We start from the raw sequence: 18,740 nt of genomic DNA on the forward strand, positions 1-18,740 counted from the left end.
TATAAAAAGTGGGTAATGAGACACCATACCAAGCAATAAATAGCAATGATCTGGAACTCTGTGACCATAAAGCAGTATTTTTCACTGTCTCATTACCTCTCCCTCCTCTTACCTGTAAATGTCAAATTTTTTTCAGAAACCAGAGAAAAGCCAAGCAAAATGACACCTTTTATTGGCTAACTAAAAAGATTACAATATGCAAGCTTGATTACATCTTGCCTGAAGAAGGGGCCTGAGTTGCCTCGAAAGCTTGCATATTGTAATCTTTTTAGTTAGCCAATAAAAGGTGTCATTTTGCTTGGCTTTTCTCTACATTCATAATGGCTAACACGGTACAACACCCTAGTATTTCAGAAACCATATAAATATCTGTCCCTGTATCCTAGCTGTATCCACTTCTGATCTTTTCCTGTCTTTCCCTATTCCATCAATGCTAGACAGTCTTGTTGACTACTATAATTCAGCCCATTTTTCAGCACTAGATAAAACAACTCCTTTAAAACATAAGAAGGTTTCCTTTTAGAGTTCAGCTCTATGGTACAATTACAGTTTATGAAAGCAGCTGGCCGACACCTCGAGAGAATTTCACATAAGACTGGCCTCACTGTGCACATCCAGGCTTTCTCTGACCACCAAAGGGCTTACAGTAATGCACTAACTGCAGCCAAGAATGTGCATTATATTAGAAAGTGGCCATGATAACTTGATGGTTTTGTTCTTTGTAGTTAATAAACTATGTCAACCTTCACCTGGCCCAATAACCTCCTCTACTGAAGTTTGTGACTCCATCCAGCTCCTTTTCTAAATATTCACCTGTCACATCTGCATTTGTTAATGACCTGCTTTGTAATGCCAACTACTTGTGTACTGGACCCCATCACCACCACACGTCTTAAATATTGACCTAATGCCATAATCCCAACTTTTTCAACAATAATAAATACATCCCTTGACATTGGCTTTGTGCCAGCCACTTTTAAAATAGCTTCTGTATCCCCAATGTTAAAAATGTCTGGTCTTGATGTTGACTATCTTAATTTCTGGCCTATTTCTCACTTTCCTTTTCTGTCAAAAGTTCTTGAGCATGATGTAGCCTCCAATCTCACCACTTACATAACTTCTAATAATTTGATGGAACCCTTTCAGTCTAGTTTCAGAGCATAGAACAGCTCTGAAACTGCTCTACTTTGGGTAATGAATGATTTGCTTATGGTAGCAGACTCTGGACAAACCAGGATATTAATTCTGTTAGACCTCAGTGCAGTATTTGACACTGTCAAACATGACATTCTACTGTCCAGAATGGAGAACATGATGGGTATCTCTGGCACTGCCCTCCAGTAGTTTAAATCCTGTCTGTCTGATAGTCAAAAGTTTGCAAGTCTTGGCTACAGCAGATCCACCTCAGAGAAGGAGTTCCTCAGGGCTCTGTCCTCAGCCCTCTGCTCTTCTATATCTATATGCTTCCCTTTAGCCATATTATTTGTAGCTTTGGACTGGGTTATCATTTTTGTGCAGATGATGTTAAATCTGAAAGTTCATCAGAGCTTTCTCAGTTCACAACCTGCCTCAGTGAAATTAAAACCTGGATGGAGCAGAACTCTTTAAAATAAAATTGCAACAAAGGTGAACGCCTGCAAATTGGCACTAAAGATCAACTTAAGAAGATGAGCTCCTTTTCAGTCACTCTTGACGGTGATCTCATCAGACCTTCTTCTAATGCAAGGAATCTGCGTGTCTTGATTCCTTCGTTTCTTACACCACCCACATAAACCACATTAAAAAAAGTTTTTACTTCCATCTCTGTAACATATCACATGTTCGCTAATTCTTCTCCTTTTCCAATGCTGAGAAACTTGTCTATGGTTTTATCTCATCCCACATCGAATATTGTAACTTTCTACTTGCAGGTGCCACTTCTAATCTTATATCACAGCCCCAGTTGATTCAAAACTCTGCTCCAAGAGTTCTTACTCGGACAAGCAACCATGAGCACATAACACCCATCCTGCTTCAACTTCACTGGCTTCCTGTGTCTTACAGGATTGAATATAAATTCTGTTAATTACATTTGAAGCTTTACATGGCCTTGCACTGGACTACATCAGTGACCTTCTCCATCACTGCACTCCTGTTTGTCCACTAAGGGTCTCTGATTCTGGCAATCTTGTTGTGTGCCTCACACTAATCTGCACTATGGGTGACATGACCTTGAGCTGTATAGCGCCCAGACTTTGGAATGACCTTCCAAAATTAATTAGATCAGCTGACTCAATTCATTCTTTAAAACAACTGCTTAAAACTCATCTGCTCATGAAGGTTTTTAACTTAACCTAACCTAACATTCTGCCCCTTCTTTCAGGTAACCTCTCTGTCCAGATGTTCAAGATAATTTGGGTGTGTGTTAAATCACAAATGATGCTATTTGTTCAGGTTTTTTTTAAGTATTGAATTTAGTATGTTACTCTGGTTTATTTTCTTTTATTCTATTTAATACTTTGTATATCCTGAATTTATTTGTTTTAGTGTTCTATGAAGAAAATATTTATATCCAATGTTAAATAAACCTTGCTGTTCTTTATGAGACTCTATGAAGCACCTTGAGCATGGGAATTGCGCTACATAAATAAATTGCATTATTATTTTTATTATTTTAAAAGAAAACAGTACGAATATGTTGTTATACTCAGCCATTCACTTGAACAGATGTGCAATATATATGTACCAAAGATGAAAACAGTGAAAATTACAGAGGATGTCTAGGCTGTATTCCACATTTGGACTCAGCAGAGCTGATCCAAATATCCTCTTTGTCACCATTCATTTTAATAAAGATGTGAATCCCTGAACTAAAGATGTACCACAGTGGATCATATTTCAACCACATCTTGAAATAAACACAGGCATTATTCTGGTGCCTTAAGATCTTATTTCCTTTATGACAAATTTACTTACTTGAGGCTGTACAGGGGGTTTCAGCATGAACTAAAAAAAAAAAAAAGTCTGTGGAAAGCCATGCTTGGTTAATCACATTATAATCATTAACCATTATTTTCCCTCAGTGTAAAAGTTACCAACATCATGTCACCTACCCATTTCATTTTTATTATTTCTTACTGAAGGGGCACTACATTGTTGTTCAGCTTTGTTTTGTTTTTTAATCTTCTTTCACTTGTAGGCTGTGCAACCTCAGTCATACAAGTATTTTGATTCTGATGGATCAAAGTTGTGGCTATTCAGTTAATTGGTAACCAGAAATTGGCCAGTAAGAGTGAGTAAAGTTTTGTGCGGGAGCATTCTCTACATTGAACTCAAGTCCTGTCTATTCACTGACCCTAGCCTTATACAAAGAGCTGTTGGTATAGGGATTGACTGTCCAAGTCCCAGCACTTGGATAGACAGACACTGAGCTTAATCCACATGTCTCCTTCTCTCTCTCTCTCTCTCTCTTTCTCTCTATGACTAAGTAGACTTATAAAATAATCAAGCAAGACCTTTAACTGTTATTAAGCTCAGCTTCGGAGGGCAATCAAGCTCATGCATACTGACAAAACAGCGTTTACAAAATTAATCAGATAATATAAGACAGATGATGAAGAAACCAATCACAGATATACTGTATAGAGGTAATTTTTTAGGCCATTGTCTGAAGTGTTGTTAGCTCATGAGGATGATTCACTTTCAAGGGCTTACAGTTTTATTAGAAAGGGAGCCAATTAACTGTCCAGTTGATAAAGCAACAAATTAACAAAAAATAAGTAGCTATAAGACTCAAAGGCATTGACAAGGTTAGTCAAGTGAAATTCATTTAGTTTAGTAATAGAAATTAAGCAGTTTATTTAAAAGGGAACATAGAAGACAGTTTTACACCTGAAGTGTTGTGGGGATTTGTAACAAACTGCTCAGTTATGTATTTGAAACAGAAACTCTGAGAACTTTAAAAAGGTATCTGGATGAGATTTTGCACCAATGTAGTTACTGGCAAATCCAACAAGCCTAATGGACTGAATAGTTTCCTCTAATATGGCTTATCAAATTCTTTTGCCTTTATCTACATTCAAAATGAATGCATGGGTTCATAAGGAACATGTAATACATGAAGGACAGTCTACATACATTTCAGTAAGATTTATCTACACAAAGTCAATGGTAGATACTAATATGTCATCAACTGGCCTTACCACCCCTCATGTGGATTTCTAATTTAAGCATTCAATGCAGTATTTGCATCAACGTTAGCAATGAGCCTGGTTTCAGCTCTTCCAAATCGGGGTCACATCTCTGATCATAATAAAGACACTGATAAGATTGCAGCCTTGAGCAAAATACACTTTCATATTGCTTGTCTACAGCCCACAGCATTAGACGTTAGAGTAGCCCTTTTTGAAAATATAAATAAACAAAAACATGCATAAACACAAAATATAACACACCATGATCTGCAAATATGAATACAAAACATAGTTATCTTTAATAATATTGGATATAGACAGCTTAAGTGATATGGATGATGTAAATTGACAATGTCACACATACATTTAGATGTCATTGTAAGTAAAGCTAACAGAATGACAAACTAAGACAGAAGTGATCATTAATGGCACATAACATAGTAGTGTAGCATCTCCTCTGATACAGTACCTAGAGTGACACCTAAAAACGACTTGATACCGGATATGATATATAATTAATATTCAGCAAAACAATAAAGCATAAAAGAACAACAGACCTTAGATATTTCTAAACTGTAAGTCACTAACTGCACATGAGCTGTGCTCTGGTCCCAACCTGTTACAGTTAGGTCATTCAATATATAGTTCTGGAGTTTTATACATGTTTAATAACTCTTTTGTCATCAACACAGCAGTGCACACCACTGCATAAGCAGTTTTATCTAATGATACCAGGTAAACAGTGACAGACAGCCAGAATACCAAGGTTTGAGCATCACAAAAAGTGCAGTCAAGAGAAATAAAAACAGTCTCTGAGAAAAAGAATATGCAATGAGTGGCAGTGAAAGAAAAAAAAACATGCTTGTATGAGGAGAGAGATGTTGAGCAAACAGTATGTACATTTAGGGATGGATTATAGGGGAACACAAGAGGGACTTGCCTGTAATGTAGCAAAATAAAGACATATAAGGCTTTGAAAGCAGTCCAGTGGATTTAGGTGCTAATGCATTCTTTATATACAGAACGATTAAAAAGATGAATGAGACGCCATTTAATAAAGACAAGTAGTTAAATGTGACTGCTCTTCAAAATAATGTAGTATAAAAACACGCATCTAATTAAGCTTTGCTCCACATTGCTACATTATAATGGGCACTTGGTACACTAAAACACATTGGACAAAAAAGTCATTCCATAGCAAACAAAAAAAACCTATACAAAAAAAATCAATTGTAACATTCTAGGAAAATGATTTTAGCTGGGCTGAACAATTTAATGACAATAGTGTAGCTCTCCACTTTATTCAGATTCCCCATAAAGAGTTCAATCCAGCAATCTTCTACACTGGTAATCAAAAAACAGGTTTCAATTCACAGGATGTTCAGAACAAGATGACAGATTGCAGATCTTTACAAGTACATATCTGCATATATATCCTGAGATGCACCAGAGATAGCTTTGAAACTCACAAATTTTCATTCAAACCACCCATTTTGCCCAAGAAAGAAAAAGATTGTTAAGTGCTTCAGAGACGGCTAAATGTGCCACTAGCTGGTTCATTATGTCTACAAAGCTGGTAAAGTCTCTTACTTAGGGTGAGGCTGGCACAGGCAAGGACAATGCCAGTCAGCACAGTTGATGCCACCACAGCCAGGATCAGTGGAAAGGACAAATGTCCCTCAGGAGCAGGTCCTCGTGGAGCTTTAGAAAAAAAAAACAATATACGACATGGTTTATTCTAAGGTTCTTTTAATGATAGCAAGAGTTAGAAAGAGAAGTAGACAGTGGAGAGTTTGTAATACTGTGTACTCTCCATTTTCCAGGTAATATTACTGTAATATTCTTTTTCCTAACAGATCATGTGTACATATAGCCTGTTTGTAGACTTTGTACTCTCACTCATCCCTCTTTGAATGCCTCTAAGCACTAGTCTATAGGTAAGCTGATAGATAATTCCACCACAGGTTCCATTTTGAACTGCCGTCCCTCTAACATTTCAACTATCCACATAACCTAGCTAATTGATTTCACTGTCCTCACCTCTCTTACCTTAAATGAAGTAGCACTCTTCTTATTTCCAATATTACACTTGTACAAGAACTCAAAAATTGACTCAAGAAGTCAATATACTTTACTGCTCTCTTTTGTTTAAATTTGATGGCACTCTCCTAACAACTTCCAGGGCACATGGCCCTCAGCAGTCTCCAGGCTATATTAATTCAACCCGCTGTTCCTAATTTCTCACTCATACAGATACTTAGATTGCCACACAACCCCATACTCTTGCCACATCCGTTCCACACATTTAATCTCTCATTTATATAGGTACTGCAGTCTCCAGACAACAGGACTTTTATTTGTCTCACCTATACAGGTAAGGCTGTCTCCAGATAACACTGCTTTCGTTTATCACCTTTTATCTACAGAGAACAGTGTGGGGAACAGCCCGGACACAGACAGGCAGACATCATTTTGTCACCCAACACACGTTTATTATAAAACTATCATTTACAATTATTGTGCCACACAACCCACAGACTCCCCCAAAGTCCAGGCCAATACCACAACGCCTTTCCTTCAGACCGCCTCCTTCTCTCTCCTTCCAGACCTCGTCCTCTTCCACCCGACTCCAGCCTCGAATAAAGGGAGGCGGCCCCTTTTATTCATACCCGGATGTGCTCCAGGTTTGCACCGGCAATCTTCCACCCAACACGCCCCAGTGTGGCGGAAGTGCCGGCCGTCTCCCCGGAAGCACTCCGGGTGTTCCCTCTCTTCTTCCCCCCTGCACTTCCTGGTGTGGCGGAAGTGCTGGGGTCCAGGGTCCATCAGGCACGGGGACGCCCCCAGGCGGTGGCCACGGGCCCCTACAGGGTTGAGCTTCTAAGCCCTGTACCTGTGGCCCCCAATACAACCAGGGCGGTCGCCCCCTCGTGGTCTGGAGGAGGCATGAGCCCTCCTCCTGTCTCCCCGGGCATCCCGGCCGGGTAGGAACCCCAGCCGGGTGCCACAACAGATAATAAAATGCTCTGCACCTACCTTCCTTTCTGATGTGATATTATCCAATTTTAACTCATAAGCTCCTCATTAAATATAATGTCTAGATGGCGCTACTGTCACCATTTCTGCTTCTACTTTCTCACCTGCACAGGTAGTATAGTTCCTTGATATAAATACTTTTACGTGCCCCACTTTTAATCTCTGTTGTACAAATATACTACAATCCTCAGTGCCCAGCACTACTTTCACCTACACCATTTTTATCTGTACAGGTATTGTATTTCTAAATTGTATTATCAAGTCAAGCTGTACACAGAATTTTTCTCTGCTAAAGTACTTAACAGTATCATCTCCAGACAGAGGAGCAGTTTCAGCGATAGACTACTGTCACTGTCCTGCTCCACTGACAGACTGAGGAGGTCGTTCCTCCCCCACACTATGTGACTCTTCAATTCCACCTGGGGGGGTTAACATTAACATTATACAATGTTATTGTCTGTTATACCTGCCTCGCACTCTCCACCTTGCATTTTTTAACTTGCACTGCATTTTTATCACTCTTTAATTAATATTGTTTTTATAAGTATGCTGCTGCTGGAGTAAGTGAATTTCCCCTTAGGGATTAATAAAGTATCTGTCTATCTATCTATCTACTTCTTTTATGTTTAAGATAGCCCCTAGACAGGTAGAAGATCTCTCTTATGTCTCCGACCCCCAGCTTCTTCTTACCTGTACAAGTGACATTGTCACTAGCGAGAATCTCTCCATCATCGCAAAGACAAATAATGTGTTTGGTTTCTTTATCTCGTTTGCAGCTCTCAGACTGGCAGTGACTACAGTTAAGCAGCACCTTGATCTCTACCTCTCCATGACTCTCCATTGCTGTCAGGGCAGAAGAAGTTGTAGTCATTAAGAATCTTTTAATATTATAGATTTGCAGATGTTTTCTTGTAAAATAATATTTAACTAGAACCCTTCAATGAATAACGTCAAAATTTTCCATCCATTTAGCAAATTCAACTGTTTTAAGGGCCCAAATCCAAACCCAGCTATATAAGGCTCAAGGCAGGAACCAAACCTGAATGGGGTGCTAATATATCACTGGGCACACTTACTCACACTGAAGCCATTTAGAGCTGTCAGTTAGCCTATTAAGCATATCTTTGGGATGTGGAAAGAAAACCACAAGGCATGTAGAAGAAAGGCTCTCGTGCAGTTTCAGGTACAACGTGCAAACTCTACCTAGATAGTGACTGTGCTAAACCTTTCAACTCAGTTTGTCAATGCTATGTGGCAAGCAACATTAACCACTAATCCACCTCAAAATTATCAAGTTAAATTGCTTAAGTTCTGGTTTATATTACATTTGCATTTCCATACATTAATGTTGTTTCAAAAATGTGTGTGAACTTTATGAGTTACATGGTCATATGACATCACAAATCTGGGGTTCATAGTGCATCAGGCTCTCTTTTCCAATAGTTTAGAAATGTTTCTGTAGCGCTTACCATCTTGATCAGACAGATTAATGTTATTATCTCTTTGTGCATATGACAAAAAATGAAGTTATGTACCTGAGAATATGGCAACTAATCATGTATTAGTACATAAGGAATGAAAGAAAATGGTCTTTCACTCCATAATTTTGAAACTGAATGAGGTGAACAGAGCCTGGGGGCTTCTATGGAAAGCAAAAATAAACTCACAAATTTAATAGGGAGGTAGGATAGAATAATATAGAAGTCCTCCTAAAGTCCAAACAGTATATGATAGGGTTGCTGCATATGGATGTATTACATCTGCTGAGGTTCAAAAACTGAAGAGAACTTTACCTTTGTGGTCAATATGAAAAAAAATACATGACATTTTTACATTTCCTGGTGCCTACACACCTGGCTACATCATTTTCACTCGGGTACTCCCACGTTCTACACAATTCCAAAATTTCTTCATTCATTTACAAAGGGTTTCCAGTTCCTGTATCACCACTCTATTCATCATGCTACATATGCTGATATCCACACAGTAGCCCCCACTGAAGTCCACAAAAAATGTAGGTTTCATCACAACAGTAGAGTCCCCATTGTTTGGCAAAGCTACATCATTTTTACTGAGGTACCATGGCTGCTACCATTTTTCACTTGGATTTTAAAAAGTTGCTCACTTCTATTGAGTTCAACATAGCATGTTTCAAGTTTTCATCATTTCTACATTTTTTCATACAGTATGGTTTTGAGCATGGCTTCATTAATACTATTGAAATTTGAACATCTTAACAAATTCACCAGCTTTAGCATGACGTGTCCACTTGAACTACAGTCCTTGTTAACTTTCGCTTTATTTCAACTCTTCTAAACTGGTCCAAAGACTACTTTTGGGTAGAGCCAACACCATTTCTTATTCTTTGCCTAACATTAAATTCACAGCAAAGGTAGTAATTCAGTCAGTTCCAAGAGTCAAAACAGGGCAGCATGTTGGTACAGGGATTAGGGCTTCTACCTCTCAGCAGTGGGAGACTGGAGTCGAACTGCAGCCAGCCAATGTCTTTGTGAAGTGTGTACACCTTATTTGTATATGTGCTGACTTTATCAAGATACCCTAATTTACTTCCAAACCCTAAAAGGGTTAGGTACGAAAATCTCTAATTTGGTTTTGCACAAGTGAAATATGAATATGGGAGTGAGAGTGCCCTGAAAACAGACTAACACCCAGATTCAACATTGTATCGACTGATGACTACAGCAGAAGAGGAATTTTCTACATTTGGACTCTTTCCCACTGTCAATCTTCCTCTGAATCAATTACCTTCTTAAGATATTTGACTTTCACCGGCTTGATTTACTAACAGGTCAACTGGGTGTTTAATTTCCTTCTGTAGGTAATACTTATCCAAGTAGGAAAAAAAATCATATATTTTATGAAAACTCACCAGCTAAAGGCTGAAGAAATATCTCTCCAAGTGGATTGACAAAGGATATCCCATCCTGCCCATCTACAGTCAAGTCATCAGTCTCAGCAGCATCACCTCCTGAATGAGACGTAGAAAGGCAGAAGAGAGATGAAGATGAAATGGCAATATCTGGAGGTCGTTTATTGCATTTTTTAATGCAGAAGTATCCACTATTACAACCTTTACATAAAACTGATGTTAGCAGACAGTGTCCAGCACTGCTTGTAGAAGCCAACTCTTCTGCTACACTGAATCAAGAAGGACATGACTCCTGGATGCTACTATCCATGTTTCATCTTGCTTAAACCAGAAAATGCCATTCATGCAGCTTCCAAAGTCCAGCTTATTTTCAACTTTAGCACCTTTCCAATCATAAAGCCGTACCTCTGTAACCACCGCCACCCCCTCCAGCAGTGCAGGCACCTCCTCCACCCCCAAATCCTCCAAAAGTGGTCCACTGCAATTTGGAAAGAGCTTGGGGACATGGTGACCCGCCTTCTGCCCCTTCCAGGAGAGATTTACCAGCCTGACTGTGCTTGGTGATGTCATTCCAGCCACCACCACCACCACCACCACCACTACCTGGGATGAAAAAAAAAGAAAGAAAATGTAATTTTTAGGTGAAAAAGAAGTATGATGCCAAATTACACATTAAGATATGTGTGTCTTGGAAGAGCACTATGAATGAACATGCCCCACAATATTCTGCAGCTCAGCTGCTATTAACCTCTGCCTTGCATTCTCACAGCTACAGCCACTTCACTCTATATGACTTGTGTCATACTAACTCTGACACAATGTGTGTCTCTTGTCACACAATCCCACATGACTGCCTTTGGTAACTGATCGGTTTCATACTCTTATACTTAATAATCTAATTTGAATAACATGTTTCAACTTGGAATAAGGTATGTGGCTTTAAAACACTACAAGCTTATACAGTACCATGACTATTTGACTAGGATGGTTCATTTTCTGAAATTGTAATCTGGGGAAATCCACCATTCTCACTGGCATTTTAAAAGGTTGCTCATTTCTATTAAGTTCAACATAGCATGTTTCAAGTTTTCAACATTTCTACATTTGTTCATACAGTATGGTTTTGAGCATGGCTTCATTAATACGGGCAGATTTACAAAGTCTTTATGAATACTAACACTAGCTTTTGACCATAGTGGAACTTTTTGAAAATGAGACATAAGTACAAATGTCTTTAGTTCCTGTAACTTCTTTAAGAAGCTGTACAGTTTATACAGGACAGAGATACCCCACTAACCACAGGGCTGGTGAGTACATGTGAGTGACAGTTAAAAAGGACAGTAGGACAGCTAAAAGCCAGTTAGAAGAGAATACTGAAAATGTAAAAATCAACCCTAACAGTATGATTCTCTTCTCTTTTAACAATAAGTGAACAGTCAGGGAATATGTGAAGAGTATTTAGAGCAGTAAGGGCAAATACAAGATGCAAGGAAAAGAAAATAGGAAATGCTTTTAAGTCAAATTCTTTAGTTTTCACATGAAGCAAACTGATAACCTCCTAGTGGGTACTGAGACTATTAAAGAGATTCTAAACTATTTAAACATAAAGAAATGAGAAGTGCTTTTAAAATTAAAAGGGCAGAATTTAAACAACCCACTAGAGCCACAACACATTCACCCTACAGTAGTTAAGGAAGTTAGTGATTAGATATGCAATGTAAAACTGTAACACAATTTTTACACAATTTACACAAACACAATTCTTAAGAAATGACTGCACATTAAAGAAATTTCATAAAGACAACTTGCTGATATTATTCTATTATATATTAAAAGTGACCAAGCCTCCTAGTAACTATAAGGTAGTATAAATGTAATGTCACCATGGGAAAATTAATGTAAACAACTATTAAAAAAAAGGCTGAATAACACATGTTAAGCACAGACATATTAGTGAACCTTAGGTTTAGTGAGGGAAAATAATGTTTGCCTGATATTCCAGAATTCTACGAGTAAGCAACAAATTAATCTGATTAGAGAGATGCATATTATTTTGCTTATTTTTAATAAAACTTTTGAAGAGGTACTACATGAGAGGCTAGTGATCAAAAGAAAAGATGTAGGAGTTTAAGGCACATTGTTTAGATTGGTAGAATATTGGCTCAAATACAGAAATGCAAAAAGACTGTTTGAAAACATTTTTCTGAAGTTTGTGTTCCACAGAGATCAGTTTTGGAACTGCTGTTCTTTTTATTAAATATATATATATATATATATATATATATAAAGTATCAAGATAAAAATGCAACCAATAACTGGTTACATTTGCAGTTTACCAATTACAATAAACTAAGTATACTGGTAGCTTACTCTAGAGTCTGCAAAATCATTACAGATTTATCTTGTGCATATATGCAACAGATGAAATTTAAGGTAAATACTGTTACATGTAAGAAGTAAAAAATTAAATTTGACACAATGTGGGGTGTAAATTCTGAGTGTATACCTTAGGAGAAGAACTGAAGTTATAGCTGACTTATCACAGTCCATATTCAGTGTACAAACACAAATAAGAAGGTATTCGGTCATGTACAAATAGAACCACGTGAAATGTGCAGTATACCCCCAGTACTGCAGTATTTGATGTGAAAGCTCCATTATGTGCTTAGTTAGCTGAAGTAACCATATGATGGCACTGTGCACAATTGAAAAATGCTGCACTATGAACATATAATTCCACTTTATGTAAAATTACGTTACTACTTGGTCATTTGCTATGGTTACTTTGGAAAATACTTCACATGCTCATCAAGACTGTTTAAGTTTATTAAAAAAAAGCTTAAAAAATTAATTTTATAAAAGTTAAAATATTTCACACTTTTCTCTGAACATCCTTGCTTTTTATCCAAGAATAAAAACTCATACTTTTTAGAGACCACTTAATAGGTAATATAATAAGAAAATTACAATCTAACAAATTAATAACCATAAATAATTTATATGTTTATACAGAATGGTTACGTAAAATATTGTAATAATTTTTCACTAGTTATTTTTAGCTACTTCCTTAAAAACAAGGCAGTATAATAGAGGAGAGAAAAAACAGGGGTCCTTAGGTGTTGGAGTTTGGTATTCAGGTCCAACAGTGGGTAAAATTGCTTTGCTTAAGGTATGTTTTTTTCTGTTTTTAAAACAATAAAATATTAAGTAACTAAGTGTTTTTAAAATAAAATATAGTAATATACCCACTTAATGCTGCCCCGTTTGGCACCGTTTCATTATATTTAACATTTATTCAATGCACTTCTTGCAAAATATACAGTATATAGTCAGTGTTTGTGTTGTAATTACTTAGTACATTTTCTTAATTATTCACTTAAGCTGGCACTTAAGTCTTCAATCTGCCTCAACAATGATTTAAGATATGAAGAGGTAGGGGAAGTGACAGCGAAGGTGGTAGGGATGAGAACAGGGCCTGTACGCAAGCGCAGCACAGCCGCCCTGTTGCGAGCTGCTGAGAGTTGATTCTACAATAAAATAAAATAAAAATAAAAAGAGGAATATCCTTGGAAGTCAATCATCACCCCAAAAATGGATAGTAGACATCACATAGTATATGCGTACCAAATTTCAGGTCAATAGGTGAAACGGTTTGCGAGCTACAGGTGATTTAAAATCCTGGACAGACAAACGAACAGCCACGGTAGCGTATTATATAAGATGATGGTTGGCTATTGCACTGGTGTAGCACAAAATTTGTGTGTAAACCAGAATAAAAAGTGCCACGTGTGCACAAAATGAATACAACAGTTTTGTCAGACAGATTCAAACTAATAATAATAGATGCTGGTTGCAATGCTACTTCACATTGTTTCAATGCAGGACATTAAAAAAACAGTACATTGTATGGCCAATTTGTTTCAATTTAGGAGAAAACTGCTGTGACATTAACAAAACATTTTAAGACTCCAATGTTATTATTTACTTATTTCTATTCAAATGCTGTGTATCATTATTTCTACCTGGGTCTAACGATTTTAAGTTGATAGGCACATTTTATTAATAGTGACTGTTTGCAATGGAAAGAGGTGGGCAAAGAGGAGAAGAAGAAGCCTTTCCTGTTGAGCTTGCAGCAAATCTCAATGCACTTGACATATAGCAACATGCTCTGTTCATGACACTAGTAGCATTTTCTTATTTCATCTTCCACTGATGATTTCAGCATAGATGCTATCTTTGGTACAGTTTTGCAATTGCTTGCTGTGCCAATTGCTTGATTTGAGCAATGCTTAGATATCTTATTTCACATATCATGATGCAATGCTTCATTGACAACTAACTTATGTAGTATTAAGTATTATCACACTTGCGTCTCTGTTGTCTAAAACATTATGTGACACGACATACCAGAATCTCATTGTTTTGTTTAGCCTAAAAATACACTAATATTTTTTGAATTTTCAAATATTAAATATATACTTTTGTGGCTGGCTTTGCACACATCTGATGACAGGGCCCCCAAGGTCTGAAGGTCCCCCATCTTTGTGTCCAGTGTAGCAGTGAGTTGCAGTGTACATTATAATGTATTTTCCAATGCATTTAATCTATCGAATATGGGAAAAAAAAATCTAAAAAATATGTTAGGAAATCTAAAGCTATGTTTGCAAGTAGTATTAATATGAGTTTTGGTAATATATTGATATAATAGCACTCGACCATATAAAAACAAGAAATACAACTACTGGCAGCTGAACTGTAAGTTATGCTGTACTCTGTTTGAAGTGGGAAGTCAGAATTTTCAACTGGAATGCCCCCTTAAGTTAAATTTCCAACTCAGGGCTAGTCTGTCAAGTTCCAGTTTGTCCAACTTCAGTTCATGACATTAATCCAAAATGGGTGCATACACCACAAACTTAAGTGAAAGCTGTAATATTATACTGTTAATAAGCACTTCTGTCTAGTTGTGTCTCATTAAATCAGTCATACACACACAATACTGTCCAACATCTATCAGTGGACTTGTTGCTGTGGTGTTTGGATTCACAAAAAACTATGTAATCAAATGCTATTTATTCTGAATGGAGCAAAGCGTTTCCTGGACACCTCCATATTGGTTTTCCGAATGTTTTACTGGAATGCAGTCAACTCAGGTGTGACATCATTCCCTGCTCTGACATCCAGCTTCCAAGGTAATCGGAATGCAGCATAAATTTCACAGAGATTACACCACAGAGGTCAGAAATGGATATTGACAATATTTAACACAATTGTAAATGCAACTGACCTTTTCTATCTGCATACAACAATTATAATGTGGAATATACAAAGGGTTCACATAATGTAATGGCAGCAGACTAGTAAGCCATGTGAGGGAGACCAGCACTGGCAGCTACGCAGACAGCGTGGAATAGGTCTTAGACAGTGAATCGAGTGGTGGCTGTGATATGCAAGAAAGTGAGCTACCATTCTTCCTCATGAGTAGAACTGATTGCAAATGTTACAAGTAAATATAAGGATATCAAAGCCTAGCAAAATACTACCTAGGAAAACAAACATCACAAAATATTCTTGTATTTCAAGGAGCACTACCTGTCAGCTGATGCAGAGAAGTTATGAAATGAGAATCCCTCTAGTAAACATAAAATAACACAGGATGAAACTGAAGCCAGTACTTGATTACATGATAATCATACATCAGTATTTTCATAAAGCTCTGTTTTTTTCATCCACATTACAATGCAAATTTATTTACTTTAGGGAGTGTTTTCAAAATTATTCATTTTTGGTGGTTGTAAACTCTGTCTCAATGTGAAAGGAAGGCAACACCAAAAAAAGCATGCATTTTCAAACTTATTTGTGTCAGTGTGGACTAAATCTTAAACTCACATTGCCTGATCCATGAAGTAGCAGGATTAACCAACTGTCCTGCCATGCTTTATATTATTATTGTTGATGTTTGTCGGTCCATTTCTAAAAGTCTTCAGTACCAATTTCAAATCCACATAACATTGGCATGACACATCCCATCTTTACTGCTGTGGTGTGAAATTTTGCATATAAGTTGATAAATATTTTGTATGTCTTTATTTGTATGGTTAAGTACTCCTACCCCCTTTTAGGACTAAGTCTCTTTGTAATTTTACAATAGGGTTGGGGGAAGTGCCTCAAGCAAGTTTGGCAAGTGATTCTCTGCAGGGCTCTCTCAATCAACCCCCACATGGAGGCCAACTATCTAGCTGGCAAGCTTCACCTTAACAAATGATTTTGGGGGCAGGTGTGAAGTTACTCTGTCCCCCCATTGGTCAAGTATGGCTGTTTGGAATTGGCTTGTATCAGAAGCCTTTAAGTACCATGACACCCTATTGGCTGTAGAGTGTGGGCAGATATTCTATAAATGTGCTTGCTTTAACCCTCTCTCTCTCTTACCAAATGATGAAGGAGCACCTCACTCCTCAGAAGGACCCAGAACTGAAAAGGACAACATAATGGAGAGCACAGCTCAGCAGCCGTATTGAGACAGGCATGTGGCCTGTTCTGAGGAAAGCTAACCAAAAATGGTGCCTTAACTAGAGACATTTTAAGTAACTACAAGTCTGTGTGCCGCCTGAAACTACACATCAGCATTTTATCAGGTTGCATGATTGCCAGTATTTACTTGTACTTTTCATATTATTATTTATGAATATTATCAATAATACATTATTTAAAGTGTAACTTAACTCCTGCATATCTTTTACTACACCTAATTGCCTGAGGTTATAAATGTAGAAGGGAAGGTGGGGAGAAGTTATATGGTACAATACCTTACAAACAATGGTATGTCTGTGAGATCTGAGGCATTCTGGCAAAGGTTACACAATAATAATACAAAAAAGAGAAAGTAGAGTAATATATTACTCTACCAAGACAAAACATCTACCAATACAATTTTTTAACCCAGTTTAGTTATCAACTTCATAGAAGTGCTCTACCTCTCACATGTAATACTGCCTTTTACAAAATACAAATGTAAGCCCAATCTCATACTCAACAATCTGGACACACCATTCATGACTTGTCATGTTTTAAACTAGCTGATTTTTTATGTTTCAACAGTGTAAATCATATTAACGTTTTTATAACTGCATGTCACTCCTGAGAATTAGTGAATTTATTCACTTGGAACAAATGAGCTTCATTATTTTCCTGTTAATAAATATTTTGAAAATCCATCCATCCATCTATCCATCCATCCATTATCCACCGCTTATCCGAGGTCAGGTCGCGGGGGCAGCAGCCAAAGCAGGGAAGCTCAGTCCTCCTTCTCCCCGGTCACCTCCTCCAGCTTCTCTGGGAGGACCCCGAGGCGTTCCCAGGCCAGCCGGGAGATATAATTCCTCCAGCGTGCCCTGGGTCTTCCCTGTGACCTTCTCCCAGTGGGACATGCCCGGAACACCCCCCCCAGGGAGACGTCCAGGGGGCATCCTGACCAGATGCCCGAACCACCTCAACTGACTCCTCTCAATGCGTAGGAGCAGCGACTCTACTCTGAGTCTTTCCCGGATAACTGAACTCCTCACCCTATCTCTAAGGGAAAGTCCAGCCACCCTGCGGAGAAAAGTCATTTCAGCCGCTTGTATACGCAATCTTGCTCTTTCGGTCACTACCCAAAGCTCGTGGCCATAGGTGAGGGTAGGAAAGTAGATCTACTGGTAAATCGACAGCCTCGCCTTTTGGCTCAGCTCTCTCTTCACCACAACAGACCTTTGCAGAGTCCACATTACTGCGTATGCCGCACCGATCCGTCTGTCGACCTCCTGCTCCATTCCTCCGTCACTCGTGAACAAGACCCTGAGATACTTGAACTCCTCCACTTGAGGCATTAATGTGTCCCCAACCCGGAGAGAGCATTCCACCCTTTTCCGGCTTTTTTGAAAATGAAGAGATAAATAATAATTGCATGTGTATGTCTAGTATACAAATACCTGCAAAGCACCGGGGCTAGAACTGTTATCTTGGTCTTAACTGAAAGCATATGATGTGATACGTGCTGCTGAAGCAAAAAATGTGGCTAATGGCATGCCCCGTGAAGTTAATGGTGTTTGTTTCTTCCCTATGCCAAACTGCATATGGAAAGAGATTGAGAAGAAAACGTAGCAGAAATAAAAACAACAGTGACATCAGCTGAGTGTGAGGCAAAAAAAAAAAAAAAATTTCAAAAGCTGACTACATGATAAGAAGGAGGACAGCTTCAACTTCTGTAAAGTTATTGGGGTTTTTGTATTTCTTACAGCAAACTGCATAGGTAAACTGATCTAGAAAGCGACACAGCTGTTGAGCATAAAGCAAATTTCAGAATCCAATTACATGATAGAAAGAAGAAGAATGACAGCTCCGGCATCTGCAAGCACATTTGGCACAACAATCTGCTGGTACTCACGAGCAGTGCGTGAATACGTTTTGAGAATACTAGTTAGACTGATTCCACTACTGTTGTGAATAAGCTACAAGAAGACATTGAAGGAGTAGAATCTTTTCAGTTTAAGCAAGTGGAAGTTAGAGGAGACATGATAGAAGTGATCAAAATTATGAAGGAAATGAGTAAAGTATAAGCCAGCTATTACTCTATAAATGTATCAGTACTACTATTACTATTACCAGCA

At 38.0% G+C, this 18,740-nt stretch overlaps 1 protein-coding gene across 1 annotated transcript in view; it reads right to left on the minus strand.

Annotated features, from left to right (window-relative positions):
- ltk (leukocyte receptor tyrosine kinase) overlaps nt 1-18,740 on the minus strand; it is a 186,992-nt gene that overhangs the window by 24,388 nt on the left and 143,864 nt on the right. Inside the window, exons 16-19 of the mRNA XM_028822370.2 lie at nt 10,504-10,701; nt 10,099-10,197; nt 7,899-8,051; nt 5,763-5,873 (exon numbers count right to left, since the gene is read on the minus strand). Coding sequence (XP_028678203.2) covers nt 5,763-5,873; nt 7,899-8,051; nt 10,099-10,197; nt 10,504-10,701 — 561 coding nt within the window. The remainder of the gene's footprint in view (nt 1-5,762; nt 5,874-7,898; nt 8,052-10,098; nt 10,198-10,503; nt 10,702-18,740) is intronic.

The sequence above is a fragment of the Erpetoichthys calabaricus genome, chromosome 16, assembly GCF_900747795.2.
Source record: "Erpetoichthys calabaricus chromosome 16, fErpCal1.3, whole genome shotgun sequence".
Classification (NCBI taxonomy): domain Eukaryota; kingdom Metazoa; phylum Chordata; class Cladistia; order Polypteriformes; family Polypteridae; genus Erpetoichthys; species Erpetoichthys calabaricus.